At 51.9% G+C, this 18,651-nt stretch overlaps 2 protein-coding genes across 2 annotated transcripts in view; one reads left to right on the forward strand and one right to left on the reverse strand.

Annotated features, from left to right (window-relative positions):
- Positions 1-14,793, forward strand: part of CPSF1 (cleavage and polyadenylation specific factor 1) — a 41,703-nt gene extending 26,910 nt beyond the window's left edge. Inside the window, exons 22-38 of the mRNA XM_081918649.1 lie at positions 1,484-1,658; positions 1,743-1,949; positions 3,743-3,832; positions 3,967-4,110; positions 4,307-4,459; positions 4,641-4,757; positions 4,898-4,988; positions 5,700-5,784; positions 6,884-7,025; positions 8,322-8,474; positions 9,561-9,737; positions 9,849-9,915; positions 10,276-10,323; positions 10,691-10,846; positions 11,589-11,718; positions 12,730-12,868; positions 14,571-14,793. Of these exons, the coding sequence (XP_081774775.1) occupies positions 1,484-1,658; positions 1,743-1,949; positions 3,743-3,832; positions 3,967-4,110; positions 4,307-4,459; positions 4,641-4,757; positions 4,898-4,988; positions 5,700-5,784; positions 6,884-7,025; positions 8,322-8,474; positions 9,561-9,737; positions 9,849-9,915; positions 10,276-10,323; positions 10,691-10,846; positions 11,589-11,718; positions 12,730-12,868; positions 14,571-14,618 (2,122 nt within the window). The 3' untranslated portion in view covers positions 14,619-14,793. The remainder of the gene's footprint in view (positions 1-1,483; positions 1,659-1,742; positions 1,950-3,742; positions 3,833-3,966; positions 4,111-4,306; positions 4,460-4,640; positions 4,758-4,897; positions 4,989-5,699; positions 5,785-6,883; positions 7,026-8,321; positions 8,475-9,560; positions 9,738-9,848; positions 9,916-10,275; positions 10,324-10,690; positions 10,847-11,588; positions 11,719-12,729; positions 12,869-14,570) is intronic.
- Positions 14,794-15,675: 882 nt separating this feature from the next.
- Positions 15,676-18,651, reverse strand: part of ADCK5 (aarF domain containing kinase 5) — a 29,131-nt gene continuing 26,155 nt past the window's right edge. Inside the window, exons 13-15 of the mRNA XM_081918843.1 lie at positions 17,931-18,189; positions 16,919-17,035; positions 15,676-16,128 (exon numbers count right to left, since the gene is read on the reverse strand). Of these exons, the coding sequence (XP_081774969.1) occupies positions 16,014-16,128; positions 16,919-17,035; positions 17,931-18,189 (491 nt within the window). The 3' untranslated portion in view covers positions 15,676-16,013. The remainder of the gene's footprint in view (positions 16,129-16,918; positions 17,036-17,930; positions 18,190-18,651) is intronic.

An 18,651-nucleotide genomic window follows, 5' to 3' on the forward strand; every position in this document is an offset into this window, starting at 1 on the left:
TTTTCTGCGTAGGAGGTATATTGGACGTGTAAAAGTACAAAGGGGTAGTTTGCTTAACTAGTTTCGCATGGAAGGGCCAAAAGTTCGTCTTAGGAACCCAGCAATTCGGAAATAGAAACTTAATCAGTACTCCCCTGTTCCTATTGCTTAAAAGGTTGAAAAGGGGAGTGAAAATGTTGTATATAAGTCATGCTAGAAGATAAATTAGACGGTCCTAATCATACCCAGTATTGGGCGTAGGCTGGGCCACTTCATCCAGGTTAAAGGACCGTCGGGTAGAGACAGTGAGAGGAAAATAAAGATATCCACTTGGTCACGGCGGTTCACTTAACACAGGGGTTCTCAAACTTGTAGGACCAGTGGGCAAGTATGATGGGAGTTGTAGTCCAACAGCAGCTGGAGACCCAAGTTTGAGAAATACCGACTTAACAGGAAGTAGGGATTGGATTGGCTCGTTTGTTTGTTTGCCTTCCTCCTCTCTCTTGGTGCAAGCTACAGCCTGCACTGTCACACCTGTTCTTTCAGGTAATTGGGGGCAGGTGTGCTCAGTGAAGAGATGGGAGGATTCAAAGCACCTTGTGTAGATCCTGAGTAAAGAATCAGATACCTACTTGTGAGGACAGTGGCAGGAGAAATTCTCAGCTGGCCCTCAGTTTCTTTGGCCCTCAGTTTTGTTCAACCCTTTAGTGATGCTCCATCTGGGACTTCATTTAAGCTTTGGGCCCATGTTCTGCCTACAAAAGTTTTGAGACCTGCACTGTAATCTTGCTGTGAGTGGGCCTGTTCTTGGATCAAGCTTTGCAACAGCTGCCCAGGTGTCTTAAATGTTGGAAATGTAAAAAAGTAGATGGGGATTATTTTCATATTTGGTGGACCTGTGACAAGGTTAAAAAATTTTGGGAATCAATCCATAATGAACTCAAAAAAATATTTAAGTATACTTTCCCCAAAAGACCGGAAGCATGTCTGTTAGGCTTAATAGGAATGGAAATCAAAATGGGAGACCAAAATCTGTTCATGTATGCTACGGCTGCCGCAAGAACCCTCCTGGCCCAAAGATGGAAAACACAAGACATACCAACCATCCAGGATTGGTAGGTGAAGTTGACAGAATATGCAGAACTTGCCAAATTGTCAGGGAGGATCTGGGACCAGGAAGATCAAAGATACCAAAATAACTGGAGTAAATTTATTGAATATTTAAAGGAGAATTGTAAAGAGGTTAAGACACTAGCAGGATTGACATAATACCTTCAATGTATAATAGTACTATTGTGAGAATGAGGTGTGCAATAGAAAGGGGTTAAATATACCAATTGCAGGGAGGGAGGGGAGTCGCGACTCGGCAGAGTCAAAGGGAATGTATGGCATTAATATGGTTTGTTGGAAAAGAATATGTAAGGAAAACAATAAAAATTCACATGAGTGATGCAGATGTCTTGAACGTAACTGCCTTCCTCCTCCTCTCTTCTCCCATGCACAGCAACACGATAGACGATGAGGAAGAAATGCTCTATGGTGAATCCGGCGCCTTGTTTAGCCCCACCAAGGAGGAGCCGCGCCGCTGCAGCCTGCCCTTGGCCGACAAGGATCCTCACCAGTACAAGACAGAGCCCACTCACTGGTGTGTGCTGGTCCGGGAGAACGGTGCCATGGAGGTGAGGCCCAGGCAGTGCCCGGGGCAGTCTCAGCCGGGTCCCTCTTGGCCCCTGCTACTTTCTCCCTCTTTCTCTCTCGCGTAGATCTACCAGCTGCCTGAATGGCGCCTGGTCTTCCTGGTGAAGAACTTCCCCATGGGGCAGAGGGTGCTGGTGGACAGTTCCTTCGGGCAGCCTGCCAGCCAGGGCGAGGCCAAGAAGGAGGAGGTGGTCCGTCAGACCGAGATGCCGCTGGTCAAGGAGGTGCTGCTGGTGGCCCTGGGAAATCGGCAGAGCCGGCCGTACCTGCTGGTGAGCTCCGAGGGGGGCCTTATCTCTGTGCGTAGAGTTATCTGTGTCTCCGTCTGCTTGGATCTGAAGCACGTAGACATTTTGATACACATGCAAAGCAGCCAAGCAGGAAACCCAGTAAATCAAGACACCAGCCCTTCTACAAGTTTGGCCCCCTGGCTTCAAGTGATGGTGATATTGGGGCAAATGGTTTCTGCGCAATAAGTACCGTATTTTTCGCTCCATAAGACGCACCTGAGCATAAGATGCAACTAGTTTTTGGGGAGGAAAATAAGAAAGCAACACAAAGCCTTCTGAGCTCCTCTCTCTTTGCTCCTCCCTCTTCGCTCAGGAGGCTTTGCGGGGCTATCCCTGAAGCCAGGAGAGCAAGCGGGATTAGTGCGCACCGATCCCTCTTGCCCTCCTGGCTTCAGCGAAAGCAAGCCTCCTGGCTTTCCCCTGACCTCCCGCAAGAGCCGTGTGCTCTTTAAAGGGAGTGCGGCTCTTGGGGGCTTTTGCGGGAGGTGGGGGGAAGGGACAGAGCCACGTGCTCTGTCCCTTCCCCCACCTCCCGCAAAAGCCAGGGATAGCCACGCGAAGCCTCTGCAGGGCAGCGGGATGAAGGCTCCCCGCTGCCCTGCGGATGCTTCGCACGGCTAAGCCAGAAGCTAGAACAGCTCCGCTTGCTGTTCTGCCTTCTGGGATAGCCTTGCAGCCTGCATTCGCTCCATAAGATGCACACACATTTCCCCTTACTTTTTAGGAGGGGAAAAGTGTGTCTTATAGAGCGAACAATACGGTAGGTGCAATTGCTTTTTGTCTGGTGCAGAAAGAGGGAGGGAGGGAGCCAATTTTTTGGGAATGCCTGGGCTCTTCCCTTACGTTACAAGGTGTGTTTCTGATCCCCACTCCTTGAGTGCTCAACACACATGTGGTTATCTCTCACTTGGCATGTGAGAGATAACGGGAGCGATGCCCGCATTCTCCACCAGCAATCATACTCGGGGAAACTATAAGCCAGTGGCCCTCTGGATGTGGCTGGACTACAACTCACATCATCTTTGACCATGCTGGCAGCTGAGGTTTGTGGGAGCTGGAGTCCAGCAACACCTGGAGAGCTCCTGAGACCCTTTGCCCTAAGTCACTCACTGCTCCCTCCCTGCTCTGAATGATCTTGTGGGAGGAACTGAGGGAGACATCCACTGATGCACCACCCTCCCCACCTCACCTGGGGCTCAGGGCTTTCATACTGAAGAGGACCAATCAGCATCCCTGCAGGGCTGAGCGTCTAATTCATAGTGCTTACCTTGCCTTGTCCTGGAAGCTGCTTGGTCGGTTGAGACTCACGTTACTGGTGCCTGAGCCTACAGTGGGGATAATTGAAAGTGCTGGTTTAAACCTTTAAAGCCCAAACTGGTGTCTGCTGTTGCCTAAAGGACTGCCTTTGTCGGTGTGAGGTTATCCAGCGTTCAGCATCGTCATCTCAGGCTCAGCTCTGGTCTCCCTGTAGTGGGAGTGGGGCCTTCTCTGCAACAGCACCTTGATTGTGGCATTCCCTCCCTGGGGGGGAAATAGCAAGAGCGTGTGCTGTCTGGCTTTTACAAATTCTTTTCCCTAAGGGGAGAGTTAATACCATGGGACAGCTGCTGTAATCAAGGTCTGTGGATCCAGGAACTTAGAGAACCATCAGGGCTACAAGGCAATTATTCATGCGGGGTCATGGCAAGGCCTATGGCCTGAGAGTGCTCAATCTGTTGATGCAGTGAGCCAAGGGACAGGCTGAAGCTCACTTTATTTCTCCACTCTGTTGACAGGTCCACGTGGACCAAGAGCTGCTCATCTACGAAGCTTTTAACCACGGCTCTCAGCTGGGCCAGACCAACCTCAAAGTGCGGTTCAAGAAGGTAAGAGCCACTCTGCCTTCTCCCCAGGCCACTGGATCGCTGCAGTCTCCCTTGCAGACTTCCCTCTGCACTCGAAGGGAAGGCTTCCCCACTGACCTCCTCCTGCCCTTTGACGCCCTTTCCCTTCCAATCAGGTTCCCCATAACATTAACTTCCGGGAGAAGAAGCCCAGGCCGTCGAAGAAGAAGCCGGACGGCGTGGGTGGAGAGGAGTCGGGGGCTGCCAGGGGGCGGGTTGCCCGATTCCGCTACTTTGAGGATATCTATGGCTACTCGGGGGTGAGTCTCGCGGAGGAGTCGTCCTTGGGAGATTCTCAGGAGAAGCCTTTCTCTTTGGGGAGTTGGGCAAGGGTGTTCTCTTCCTGAGGCTTTGGGGAACCTCTGTCTGCCAGAGCAGGCACTGCTGGCCTGGCGCAGGAGAAGGCTGTGCTCATGATCAGCCCCGGGTACTGATTGTGTTTGCATTTCTTCCCAGGTGTTCATTTGTGGCCCCTCCCCACACTGGCTGCTGGTAACGTCTCGGGGGGCCCTACGCCTGCACCCCATGACCATAGATGGCCCCATCGAGTCCTTTGCCCCCTTCCACAACGTCAACTGCCCCAAGGGCTTCCTCTACTTCAACCGGCAGGTAGGCCTGGCTTGGCGACAGAAGCTTGGATGTCCTGGGAGGGATGCCTGCCTTATTTCTTTCACTTGCCTTCTGCCTGCTACGTTTGAGGCAGCTCACTCTGCACCTGAGCTGCTGCTGCAGAGAGAAGCAGATTTATCCGCAGGTGAGAACGAGACCTTGTCTGTGTCCTCTGCTACAGGGGGAGCTGCGCATCAGCGTCTTGCCTGCCTACCTTTCCTACGACGCACCGTGGCCCGTCCGGAAGATCCCACTGCGCTGCACCGCACATTACGTATCCTACCACGTGGAGTCCAAGGTAGGGCTGTGTGGAGCGGGACCTTCAGCATGGCCTTATCGGTGGTGGGGAAGTGGAGTCCTCCACTGTCACAACAAGGCCTTCTGCTCAACTCACGCCCCCCACCCCAAATGCCTTAATGAATTTGCTTCCTCCGGCAGGTCTACGCGGTGGCCACCAGCATCAACAACCATTGCACCAGGATCCCCCGCATGACGGGCGAGGAGAAGGAATTTGAGACCATTGAGCGAGGTGGGTGGCTCGCAGCTGTTGGAAAATGCCGTCTCTCTCTGCGGAGGAGAGGTCTTTGACTTGAAGAGTCAGCCCCTTGTGCTGGGCAAGTCTTGAGGTTGGGCTGCAAGATGGAGGAAGACGGGCTTTTGACTCCTCTCTCTTCCACCAGAAAGGGCCACCCAACCCCTTGGTTTGCCCTCCAGAACAAGGCAATCTGACTTGTTCCATCTAGCTCACTCTTGCTTTCTCTGGTTGGTGGTCGCTCTCCAGGGCTGCCTTCAGATGTCTTCTAAATGTCTGGTAGTTTTTCTCTTTGACATCTGGTGGGAGGGTGTTCCACAGTGCGGGTGCCACCACCGAGAAGGCCCTCTGCCCTGTAGCTTTGCTTCTCGTGGTGAGGGAACCATCAGAGCCCTTGGCGCTGGACCTCAGTGTCCGGGCAGAATGATGGGGGTGGAGACTCTCCTTCAGATATACTGGGCCGAGGCCATTTAGGGCTTTCAAGGTCAGCACCAACACTTTGAATTGTGCTTGGAAACATACTGGTCTTCCACATCTCCTGGTGCCTGATACTTAACCCAGAGATGCTGGAGGCTTGGGCAGCCAAAGCAGGTGAGCTCTCCTAGATGAGCCATGGCCCCTTGTGCCCCCCTCCTCTGCCCAGCTGGGCCTGATGGTGATGCCAGCTGCATACCTATTTATCCCTTTCTCTCTCTCTCTCTGATCCAGATGATCGCTACATGCACCCGCTGCAGGAGGCCTTTTCCATCCAGCTGATCTCTCCGGTCAGCTGGGAGACGATTCCAAATACCAGGTGAGGAGGGTGCTCAGCAGGAGCCCAAGAAAGCTCCTTCCCAGGCAGCGGCAGGTGGGGAAGATCTGGTGCCTGGTTGGGTTCCTGGTGTGGAATATCAGGAGAGCCTGGCAGTTGCTTCTGGATCAAAGCAAAGGGCCACCTGGTCCAGCATCCGTTTGCCTTCAAGGGCCGTTCAGATGCGCCCTGGAAGCAGAGCTGGGAAGATTTAGTTCAGTGGTCCCCAAGGTTTTTGGGCCTCTACCCACTTAGTCCGCCAGTGCTTCCTACCCTACAAAGGCATTATTCAGAACAGCAGCATGCATAACCCACTAAGGAAGAGCAAAACACAATGGCCCCAGCTAAGGGTGCTTCATTCAGTCTTGGGGAAGGGGAAGAGGCTGCCTTCTCTTGGTGCAGAGGCTGCACTCGCTCTACGTGGGGCTGCCCTTCAGACTGACCCAGAAACTCCAGCGGGTGCAGAATGCCGCAGCGAGACTCCTTACGGGGTCCTCGCTGCGGGATCACATTCACCCGGTGCTATACCAGCTGCACTGGATCCCGGTGGAGTACAGGGTCAGGTTTAGGATGCTGGTTTTGACCTTTAAAGGCCTATACCTAAGGGACCGCCTCTCCTGGTATGTCCCGTGGAGGACCTTAGGGTCTTCAAATAAAAACATCTTGGAGGTCCCGGGCCACAGGGAGGTTAGGCTGGCCTCAACCAGAGCCAGGGCTTTTTCGGCTGTGGCTCCGATCTGGTGGAACGCTCTGTCACAAGAGACTAGGGCCCTGTGGGACTTGACATCTTTCCGCAGGGCCTGCGAGACAGAGCTGTTCCACCAGGACTTTGGCCAAGGCACAGTCTGACCCCCTCCTTTGGTAATTCTTCACAGAACTCTAGCCCAATGGTTGCCATTAATTTGATTTGAACTGATTTTAGAATGAATTGATTTTAGAATGTTGTCTTACTTTTATTGTTGTTAGCTGCTCTGAGCCCGGCTTCAGCTGGGGAGGGTGGGATATAAATAAAATTTTATAATTATTATTATTATTGGGGCACCCAGAAGGCAGCTTGGCCTGGCTCCCCCTCCATCCTCTCCTGCCCTTTTTCAATCTGCAGGATCGACCTGGAGGAGTGGGAGCACGTGACCTGCATGAAGACCGTGTCTCTCAAGAGCGAGGAGACCGTCTCGGGCCTGAAGGGCTACATCGCCGTGGGGACTTGCCTCATGCAGGGCGAGGAGGTGACCTGCAGGGGCCGGGTGAGTCGGACAACACTGGGCACTTAAACAAGAGGCAACACAGCCGGGGGCTTCCTCTGCACAGCTCCACCCATCCTTCTCCCACAGTTCCTTCCTGCTGCCTTCACAGGCCCAGTCCTTGGTCCAGATTTCCCCAGTTTGGACACGTTAAGACTCATTCATCCATCTGGTGAACTGCGTGTTTTGCTGGCAGCCTCTTCCAATTTGGGGACAGGAGACAGATCCAGCAAGAGTGGTGGCATCAGGATCCAAGGAACACAATCGCAGAATTGTAGAGTTGGAAGGGACCCCGAGGGTCATCTAGTCCAACCCCCTGCAATGCAGGAATCTCAGCTAAAGCACCCATGACAGATGGACACCTAACCTTTGCCTAAAAACCTCCGAGGAAGGAGAGTCCACAACCTCCCAAGGGAGACGGTTACATTATCAGACAGCTCTTACCATCCGAAAGTTCTTTCTGGTGTTTAGTCGGAATCTTTCTTGCAACTTGAATCCATTGGTTCAAGTCTTATCCTCCAGAGGAGGAGAAAACAAGCTTGCTCCCTCCTCCATGTGACAACCCTTAATATATTTGAAGGTGGCTATCGTATTTCCTCTCAGACTCCTCTTTTCCAGAATAATTATACCCAGCTCCTTCGACTGTTCCTCATAAGGCTTGGCTTCTAGATCCTTGATAATCTTGGCTGCCCTCTGCACATGTTCTAGCTTGTCAATATCCAGAACTGGACACAATATTCTAGGTGTGGTAGAACCAAGTCAGAATAGAGCAGGACTATGATTTCCCTTCATTGGAACATTACTTCTGTTGATGCAGCTTAGAAGAGCATTAGCTTTTTGGCTGAAGCACACTGCAACCTTATGAACTTGTACCTCCAAGCTTTTTCATTGTGCTCCGAAGAGGGTCTTTTATGTGTTCTGGGTTCTGTAGCGGGTGCATGGAGAAGTGAGGCAGAGACCTGAAGGCTCAAAAACGGAAGTTACACCTCCTTAGCTGTGAAAAGGCAAAGTTCTGCTCTGTGCCAGTAAAAGTGTCTGAAAAAGTAAATTATAGTAATAATCCACTCACCCAGTGTGCCACCATATGACGCTGGAATCATTTACCTGCTGCGATGGCACCTTATACTGATGAGCACTGTTGCAATTTTGTAGTTCTCATTTAGTATTTTGTTTATTGCAAGAAGTCCCCAGTCTCCCGGCTTGCAACAGAGGAAGGGGGTGTTTCTAGATTAGCAATGCAAAGCCATGCTGCCCTGGTTATGTAGGATGACTCTCCCTTCCTTGCTCCCCTGCCCTCAGATCTTGATCATGGACATCATCGAAGTGGTTCCAGAGCCTGGGCAGCCCCTCACTAAGAACAAATTCAAGGTGCTGTACGAGAAGGAGCAGAAGGGGCCTGTTACTGCTCTCTGCCACTGCAATGGCTATCTGGTGTCGGCCATTGGCCAGAAGGTGAGCAGGGCATGGAAGAGGCAGGTGGGATGCCGCTCTCAGGGGCTTATTCAGCGTAGAATGTGGATTTGTTGCTCCTAAACGCTCCGCAGCCATCCTTGGGGTGGAAGCTTCTGTCGCCCTTTCAGTGTAGGTTATTCTGACTTACGTAGGCAGCTATGAGTATGCCGTCAGGGAGCTGCAATTATTCCTGCTGAGTCAATTCATAATATTGTGTGTGAGAGTTTGTGTGCACGATGTTGGCATGTGAAGTTGGGAAGTTATGGAAGGTAGTTTGAGCACCTCAAGTTGAAACAGTATAGTAACCCCCAGGCTGCAAGGAGATAGTTCTGCGACGTGGACTCTTTATAGAATGTAGACTTAGGAGTGTCTGGAAAGGAGACCTCTTCTTCCATTACAGTGGTACCTCAGGTTAAGAACTTAATTTGTTCCAGAGGTCCGTTCTTAACCTGAAACGGTTCTCTTAACCTGAGGCGTGCTTTCGCTAATGGGGCCTCCTGTTGCTGCTGTGCTGCTGGCGTGCGATTTCCGTTCTTATCCTGGGGCAAAGTTCTTAACCTGGAGCAACCGCTTCCTGGTTAGCGGAGTTTGTAACCCGAAGTGTCTGTAACCTAAAGCATCTGTAACCCGAGGTACCACTGTACTGTTTTTATGTAAAAGCTTTCTGTACCACGTTTCAGAGAGTTTACCAGGGTGTGCTTTACAGAATGAAGATAAAGCGCAAATCAAAAGGGGTGGTTAGAGTGCAGAAGTGCCTTGCAGGGCTGGCAATGTGAGCTTTCTGTGGTTTAGAGAAGGAATTGCTGAAAAACAGAACTTGAGGCATCAGCAACACGGTACAATAGAAAGATGGGGAGAAGAAGCAACCCAGACCCTGTGACCATCATCTGTGTTGTTGTTGTCTGCTACTGTGTTGTGCATTTTTGAGTTTTTATATTGCAAACTGCCCTGTGATCCTTGGATGAAGGGCGGTATAGAAATTAAGTAAGCAAATAAATGGGAAGTGAGAAATGAGGTGGGGAGAAGGGCTTTCCTGTCCCCTTGCCACCTGCCTGGGCTGAGCCCTGGTCTCTCTCCCTGCTGCAGATCTTCCTATGGAGCTTGAAGGACAATGACCTGACAGGCATGGCTTTCATCGACACGCAGCTCTATATCCACCAGATGATCAGCGTCAAGAACTTCATCCTGGCGGCTGACCTCATGAAGAGCATCTCGCTGCTGCGCTACCAGGAGGAGAGCAAGACTCTCTCCCTCGTCAGCAGGGTATGGGGCGTGGACCCTTTTCTAGAGGGTTGGGGGGTGTGGGGCAGCGCAGAATGGGCCTGTTTGAGCCCTGCCCCACCTGACTGACTTCTCCTTCTCTCTCGCCTCCAGGACGCCAAACCCCTGGAAGTTTACAGCGTGGACTTCATGGTGGACAACGCTCAGCTGGGATTTCTCGGTGAGCAGCCTGAGCGTGGCATTGTGGGAGCCCCTTCAGGAGGGTTCAGTCCAGCAGCCTTGGCTCTGCCCCAGGCATGTTGGTGTTGGGGGCTGGGGAAGACTCAGACCCATGCCAGGGCTTTACAAGGTGGTGGCCCACCTGTGTTTTGAACAACGCAAACCCTTTTCTCTGCATTCGGAACAAGCCAAAATACAGAATTATAGAATTGGAAGGGTCTGTTTAGTCCAGTTCTCTGCAATGCAGGAATCACAGCCAAAATGACCACCCCGTCTCTGTATAAAAGCCCCCAAGCAAGGGGCAGCTGCGTTTCTGGCACGGTCAGGCTACAGCATTGATCTGTTTTACTCTATTTTGCAGTGTCTGACAGGGACCGGAACCTCCTTGTTTACATGTATCTGCCAGAAGGTGAGATCAAAGTTTGTCTTTTGTTCTGGGGAGATTGGATCTGCCCACCTTCCTGTTTCCCATCACTCAGGTGGCTCCTAGTCTCGGGGAACAAGAATCTTGGGGCTTCCTGTTGGCAAGGAGTGCTGGGGCTTTTGGAAAGAGATGTTTGGGCCGGGTGGGCTTTCTCTGGATATGTGGCTCAAGGCCCTACGTTGTCCCACATATTGCATGGCCTCTGAGCTGCCTTCAACAGTCTGGTGCCCTCCAGCCACCCCTCTGCTGGGGCTGATGGGAGTTGTAGTTCAGCAGCACCCAGAGGAGGAAGGCTCATTGTCTCCCTCCCTCCCTCCTTCCCTCCCACCCACCTCTTTGCTTTTATCTCCAGCAAAGGAAAGCTTTGGGGGGATGCGCCTCCTCCGCAGGGCCGATTTCCACGTGGGAGCCCACGTCAACGCCTTCTGGAGGACCCCGTGCCGCGGGGCCATGGAGGGGCCCACCAAGAAATCCATTGCGTGGGAGAACAAGCACATCACCTGGTTTGGTAAGGGGGCCTCTGAAGGAGACACCCGGGGAGTCATCTTGGCCAGAGTCGAAGGGAACTGAGCCTGCAGCCTCTTGCGTTTCAGGTTTAGAATTTCAGTTTCTAAGATTTTAAAATCTGGGAAGATTTTGTTGGAAAATCCAGAATTCTATTTTTGAGTGTTGGCAACTGAATATAAATAAGGAAAGGACTTTACAACTCAATTTTATGCCTTGGGAATGAGTTCGAAATTACCTACCCTTGTGACATTTTGAGTTTCCCATTCAAGAGCTTGCTGACACATTTGCACTTAATGCCAAGCCATGGTTTCTTCAGCAAGGCACAAGTCATCTCACAGACAAACAAAGCAGCCATGGCTTGTTTCTGCACAGCTTGGTTTCCTCCCCCAGCTGCTCCATGTTCCTCTGTAGCTCAGCAAGCAGCTGGGCTGCGCTGTCCGAACGATGATTTTAAGCAAGAGCAAGGCTGTGGGCTTCAGAAATAATGCCAACCAGTAGTTAAAATAAGCCAAGGTTGAGAAGCCAGAGACGGTCAATCATGGCCTCACATGGTGGTTTGTTGCCGGAACAGAAACTATGGTTAGCCTCCTGGGCTGAGGTGTTTAACAAACCACGGTTTGGCGTTACGTGCAAACCATGGTGTACTTATGTGAGAGGGGAAATCCAGGTGCTCTTGGAGCCAAAGGCACCCGCTTGAGCCTTGACTCTGAAGGGGTGTGTGTGGTGTTTCTTCCCCCCTCCAGCCACGCTTGACGGAGGGATCGGGCTGCTGCTGCCCATGCAAGAGAAGACCTACCGGCGCCTGCTGATGCTGCAGAACGCCCTGACCACGATGCTGCCCCACCATGCCGGCCTCAACCCGCGTGCCTTCAGGTAGCTTCTTCCTGGGGCCCTGCCTCTTCAAGTCCCTCTACCCCTGCTTGACCCCCCCTGTGTGCCCCTTGAGGAGCAGCGCTGTTGGAGGGGAGGAAAGAGCCACCCACAGTCTCACTTATGTGCCTATGTTTGGTGGGAGGGGAGCCTGGCTCTGCAGTCCCCTTCTGCACATACTGCTATCTTCAGAGCGCCATGGGCCACTATGCCATCTGCGCCTTCCACACCATTTCCTGCAGGCAGGATCTGCCCGTGGGAGGACTGGTGGGATATAGGCCTCGCAGGGAGAGCATGAGACTGTTTCAGAGCCGATGAGTGACTTGGCTGGGGAGCAGAAGACCTTGTCTGTCCACATGTGGGATAAGCAGGCTGGCTGCCAAGTTCACCCCTGGGTTATGGGTCACACGTAAGATCAGATTAGCAGACATCTGAAGGCAGCCCTGTTTAGGGAATATTTAATGCTGTATTGTTTTTAACACTCGATTGGAAGCCGCCCAGAGTGGCTGGGGAAACTCAGCCAGATGGGCGGGGTAGAAATAATAAATCATTATTATTATTATTATTATTATTATTATTATTATTATTATTATTACTACTACTACTACTACTACTACTACTACTACTGGATGTTAAAGGCAGGAGTCGGCAAGGTTTACCTCGCCTGGGCTGGTTCACTCCAGCGGAGATCCCTCCGTGGGCTGGATTGCGCACGCGCACGCAATTTCTGATGTCTGCACAGAAGCGAGTCTCCGCACTGCGCTGGTTTAGCGCAGCGTGTGGGGACTTGCCGAGCAGGCGGCTCAGTTTGGGGGCAGCTTGTGGGCTGGTTAAATGACCCCCATGGACCGCTTGTGGCTCCTGGGCCTTAGGTTGCCGACCACTGGTTAAAGGATTACAAACCCCATCACCATTCCTGACCAGTGGGCATGCTGTCTGCTGGAGCTGGAGCCTAGCAGAATGAGGCAGGGACCCCAGCACTCCTCTCACGACGTTCCTCCTCCCCCTCCTTAGGATGCTGCACATGGACCGGCGCATCTTGCAGAACGCCGTGCGCAACGTCTTGGACGGGGAGCTGCTCAACCGCTACCTTTACCTGAGCACCATGGAGCGCAGCGAGCTGGCCAAGAAAATCGGCACCACACCGGACATTGTGAGTGGGGAGAGGGGCGAAGAGCCAGGAAGGCAAGGGTCACCTCCTCTGGCAGGGGCTGCTTCCGGCTCCAGAGCAGACGAGCTGCGCATTGTGTGCCTGCTGCGCTGTGGGAAAGCCAGCCTCTGTCTCAAGGGATTTCCTGCTGCGTTCCTTGCAAAACTGCTTGGGTGGCAGCTCAACCCAAGTGGCCTTGAGAGCAGCCTTTGCAGGAAATAAGGGAGGGAATCCTTTAGGTTTTATCAGGAGCATAAATCATTTGTGCCGAGCTGGATTTTTAGCTGTTATTATTGTACTGCTTGGGCTTCTTCCACCCCCAGGTGGCTCTTGTCGCCTGTCAGGGTTGGCTAAGGCAGTGGTTCCCAATTACCTAATGACCGAGGACCCCCTCTTTTGCAAAAGTCAAGCCACAGACCCCCTACTTTTGAAAATTTTGATAACTCTCTACAAAGCCAGACAGCAGCAGGGTGGGGGGCTCTGTGAAACTGCTCTATTGAGCAGTTTCCGCTCCCCTCGGTTGAGCAGTTAACGGAGCCCCCAGCTTGCTGCTGGCTTGTGTGAGCTGGCAACCATGGGGGCTCTGTTAAAGTGCTCCTCCCCCCAGCTGTAGGGAGCCCCAATGCTTCTCCTGCTCGTATGCAAACCAGCTGTGGGGCAGGCTGCCTTCTGAGGCACTGGAGCTGTTCAGCTGGGGAACGGGAGGCCTCTTCCACCCCCCACCCCAGCTGAGCAGTTCTGCGAAGGATCAATACTCCTCGGCTCGCCCTTTAGCCTGAGAGGCATCTGGATCCGCTCCCCGTGTAGGGCTGGGCCATGTATCTTGGAAGAAGCAGCCGAGATAAATTCCAGTCATTGTGATATATCACCATATCACCATATACATAATGTTGAAAACAAAGAATTGCCCAGCTCTAACACTAAACTAAATAATCAGAGGGCGAGCAGTTGTGCTAATCCTAGTGGCAAATTGCTTACCTATTTCCCCTGCTGGACTCCCAAGATGAACCATGAACCCCCAAACACATCAGGCAAGATTCACTGAAAACCCAATTCCAAGCAGTGGGAGACTCCTCAAAACCTGATAGTTGTTGAAAGCAATTAGAAGTTCTTTTCAGTTAAAAAGTGAACAACAAGGGGAAGGGATCCCTTACATTAAAATAATAGTAACAACAACAACAACAACAATAACAATGATAATGTGAACCTGCCCCGTGGAGCACCCATTTGCATTCTCTCTCTCTCTCTCTCTCTCTCTCTCTCTCTCTCTCTCTCTCTCTCTCTCTCTCTCTCTCTCTCTCTCTCTCCCCCTCTCCCCCCCTCCCTCCCTCCCCCCCTCCCCCCCACCCTTCCAAGAGCCCTAAGAAACTGTCAGAAGTTTGTGCCCAATCCCAGCTCACTTGCCATCCAGCGGCTATTTCCCAGTTTTTCCCCTTCCAGCAAGCGAGCACTAGTCATGAGCAGAGAATGGGTGATCCATGGATCACTACTGTGGCTTTCACTGTGCAATTAACAAGATAAGTGAGTCCCTGGCAAGGGATGGTGCCCCAGACCCCCATGGGCCCCTAACTGGGAACCACTGGGCTAAGGCATCTGTGCCGTAACAGAAGACCGCCTTTCAAGGGGAAGTTCCTTGCAAGAGAGAAATGTCCCTGTTCCCTCCTGGGCAATTCCTAATGACCTTCTTTCCCCCTTCTGTCTACAGATTCTGGAAGATTTGCTGGAGATTGATCGAGTCACAGCTCATTTCTAAGGATTCCCCTTCCCCGCAACTGCACCCCTTGATTTGGCTACAGGGGGCGGCCCAGCCTCCCTGTCTGCTCCCCCCCCCCTCGGAACCCCAATGTTTGTAACGTCTTCCTGGCTGGGCTACAGGACTCTTTATCAGTTATGTGTTTTTATAAAACTGGCAAGGATTTGTAAAGAAAGTGTGAACTTGCAGTGATTGGGCTACCAGTTTGTGGAGCTGCATGGGCGAGATCTTGTGTCATGCGTGGGTGGCGGGGGGTGTAGTACAGAGAGGCTGGCTGCCACTCATTGCTGCTGTTGAGGAAGCAGGTGAATGACACGGCTTCATATGTTTGAGACCGGCTGCCAGGGTTTAATAGTTTCTCTGTGTCCACAGGTTGGGGGGGGGGGGAGAAGTGTTTGCATTTGATATCCCGCCTTTCACTCCCCTTCAGGAGTCTCAAAGCGGCTAACATTCTCCTTTCCCTTCCTCCCCCACAACAAACACTCTGTGAGGTGAGTGGGGCTGAGAGACTTCAGAGAAGTGTGACTGGCCCAAGTCACCCAGCAGCTGCATGTGGAGGAGCGGGGAATCGAACCCGGTTCACCAGATTACGAGTCCACTGCTCTGAACCACTACACCACACCAGCAGAAACCTGTCCCAGGATTGCCTTTCCCACAGTGTTCACAGAGTCGTAGAACAGCAATGCAGGGGTCACATCTAAAGCACCCCTGGCAGGCAGCCATCCAACCTGTGTGAAAAACCTCCAGCGAAGGAGAATCCACCTTCTGCGGCAGCCTGCTCCTCTGCTGAACAGCTCTCACCATCAGAAAGTTCTGCCTACAAGACTCTGTTGGGTGCCAAGCTACGCCCAACCTCTTCACATCCAGAGAAACCCAATTTGCTTTGTCATCAGATGAACTCATCGCACCCGTCTCCCCTGTGGAGCAAGTTGGCCAAAACAGGCCTCCCTCCCTGGTCTCTCTCTCTCTCTCCCCCCCAATCCATTCTAGATTAAATTTCAAGCTACGTGTGGGGAAGCTTCCCCACCAGTCTTTGAGCCAACAGAAGATACCAACAGAGGATAAAAACAGGGCATTTATTATCACAAGCTGTTTGCTGCAAGGAGTTGGGAACGTGGTTCCCGTTCAGCCCTGCTGCTGGCAGAATCTGAGGTGCAGGAAGGCTGCAGGCCACCTTTGCGCTGGTTCTGCCTAACAGGTGACTGCAGAGGGCCTGGATCAGGTCCTGCATTTCTCACCGGTAATTTTTTTAATAGAAAAGTGGGAGAGCACCTTGTCCTCCTCTGCAGGCATGAAAAGCACCTGGTGTCTGATCAAGTTGGACAAGCCTTCAGCCATCCTCTGGCCTGGAGGCTGCGATCCAGCCTGCGGCAGAAGGTCGTAGCAGCAGCCGCTCTATGCCTTCAGGAACTCGTAGATCTCCCCCGGCTTCTTGCTGTCCTTCAGGATGCCAGCAAAAGCCAGGAAGCGCAGGACAGAGGTAGTGAGCTTTATGGCGGTGACCTGGAACCTGGTTTGGGTTTTTTAGGGTGGTGATGGAAAGAGAGACGAAAAGAAGTCAGCCAGTAACTGAGCCATAGATTTGAAATACCACAAAACAAATGGAATACTGTGAAAATCCCTGAAACGAGAAGTAATCGACTAGAAATATTATCTTAGAAAAATAAAATACAAACCTCATTTCACTGAACTATTCAGTTTCCTCGGAAGGAAAGAGAAAAATCATAAACCTTAAATGACCAAAATTCAAAAAAAGGGGGTAGAACTCCCAAAAATTCTGCAGTATTATAATCCCAGCTCAACCTAGGTGAAGCAATGAGCAGTAATAGAGGATTGAGGACTATTCTGAGGAAACTGAATAGTTCAGTGAAACGAGGTTTGTAGCTGGCATCCCGTTAAGACTTTGTTCAATTTTAGGTTCTTCTAATTTTTTCCTTAAACTTTTTGATTTTTATTATTTAGTTTATTTTCATAAGATAATATTTCTAGTCGATTACTTCTCGTTTCAGGGATTTTCACGGTATTTCATTTGTTTTGTGCAATTTCTCGGTTCTGTGACTTTTTTCTACAGAGTTTTGAAATTCAGCAGCCGTCATGAAAGCAGATGATGCTTGACTGCAACTCCTATAATCTCCGGGCAGCACAGCAGGGCTGGCTGTAAGTCTTGGTCCAACAGCTGGAGAGCAACAGTTTGCATAAGGGACAGGGTTGGTTATTTAAATTGACTGGAGGTAGGCGTCGTTTGCCAGGGCTCCCAGCCCAATATCTGGGGGGCACACGAAAACACACACACCCCGTACCTGAGTGAAAACTCAAACACGAAGGTGTTCCAGGCCGCACGGATCCAGCGAACGAAGAAGATGTTGTTGATCCCTCCAGATCTTTGGCTAATCATGTGACTCCAGCATCTCACCGCACTTTAAAAGAGACAGACAGACACCAGAGTCTGAATCCTGGTGGTGTTTAGCGGGGGGGTTGCAGGGAGCAAGAATCACGCAGGGCATAAATTACTGTATTGATTATTGTAACTCGCTCTACGTGGGGCTGCCCTTGAGACTGACCCAGAAACTTCAGCGGGTGCAGAATACCATGGCAAGACTCCTTACGGGGTCCTTGCTGCAGGATCACATTCACCCAGTGCTATACCAGCTGCACTGGATCCCGGTGGAGTACAGGATCAGGTTTAAGGTGCTGGTTTTAAACTTTAAAGTCCTATACGGCCTAGGACCCTCGTACCTAAGGGACCGCCTCTCCTGGTATGTCCCGTGGAGGACCTTAGGGTCTTCAAACAAAAACATCTTGGAGGTCCCAGGCCACAGGGAGGTTAGGCTGGCCTCAACCAGAGCCAGGGCTTTTTTGGCTGTGGCCCCGATCTGGTGGAACGCTCTGTCACAAGAGACCAGGGCCCTGTGGGACTTGACATCTTTCCACAGGGCCTGCAAGACGGAGCTCTTCCGCCTGGCCTGACTCCCTCCTTTGGTAATCCTCACAGAACTCTTGCCCAGTGGTTGCCATTTGATCTTGAATTGATTTTAGAATATTGATTTTAGAATGCTGTTTTACTTCTATTGCTGTTAGCCGCTCTGGTCCCGGCTTCGGCTGGGGAGGGTGGGATATTAATAAATTATTATTATGATTATTAAAGACATAAGAGGTGGCTGCTGGATCAGACGGGGGGGGCATCTAGTCCAGCCTCCTGCTCTCACAGTGGCTGAACTAGATGCCCATTCTGGGAAACCAAGCAGGATCAGAGCACAAGAGGATTCTCTCCTAGTGGTTTCCAGCCACTGGCTCTAAGGCCCCCCCCCTCACCTGCGGGCCATGATGTAGTATCGGTCCACGGGGGTCCCCAAGGCCACGTTGATGCCCCGGACGGTGTTGATGTTGCGGAAGACGAGCAGCATGGAGCGGGGCAGGTCCTTCAGCACCTGCATGATGCGGTCAAAGCGGTTCTTGGCCATGTCCTGCATGTAGGCCGTCTCCTCGCGAGTCAGCACGTTGGACAGCACCAGATGAGCCATGTTGATTGGCCGCTGCAGCAGCATCTCGCAGAACAGGAAGTAATCCTGGGCTGGGGGAGGGGAGGGGAGGAGCTTAGGTGCCAAGGGTCACGCTCACATTGAGCACAGGGCGACGGTGCAAAGGCAGGAGAAACCGTAGAGGCAGAAAGGGACTCCCAAGGGCCATCTGGTCTAACCCCCTGGAAAGCGGGAAGTGGCTCAAGTCAGATCTCGCCTCTGCCAGGAATGGAGGCCGGTGGCGGCTTCAGGAAAGCCAGCCCATCTGCATCCCGGGGATCATAATACTGTTAAGGAGAGAAGTGAGCCTAAAGCTGGCCTCTCCAAAACAATTATTCACATTTTATTCAGGGGTTCTGTTCCAAGTACAGTTATACCTCGGGTTACAGCCGCTTCAGGTAGTGTTTTTTCAGGTTGCGGACCGCCGAAACCCGGAAGTACCGGAATGGGTTATTTCTGGGTTTCGGCAGTCGCACATGCGCAGAAGTGCGATATCACACTTTGCGCATGCGCAG

This window comes from Podarcis melisellensis, assembly GCF_964234715.1.
Source record: "Podarcis melisellensis genome assembly, chromosome: 7".
NCBI lineage: Eukaryota > Metazoa > Chordata > Lepidosauria > Squamata > Lacertidae > Podarcis > Podarcis melisellensis.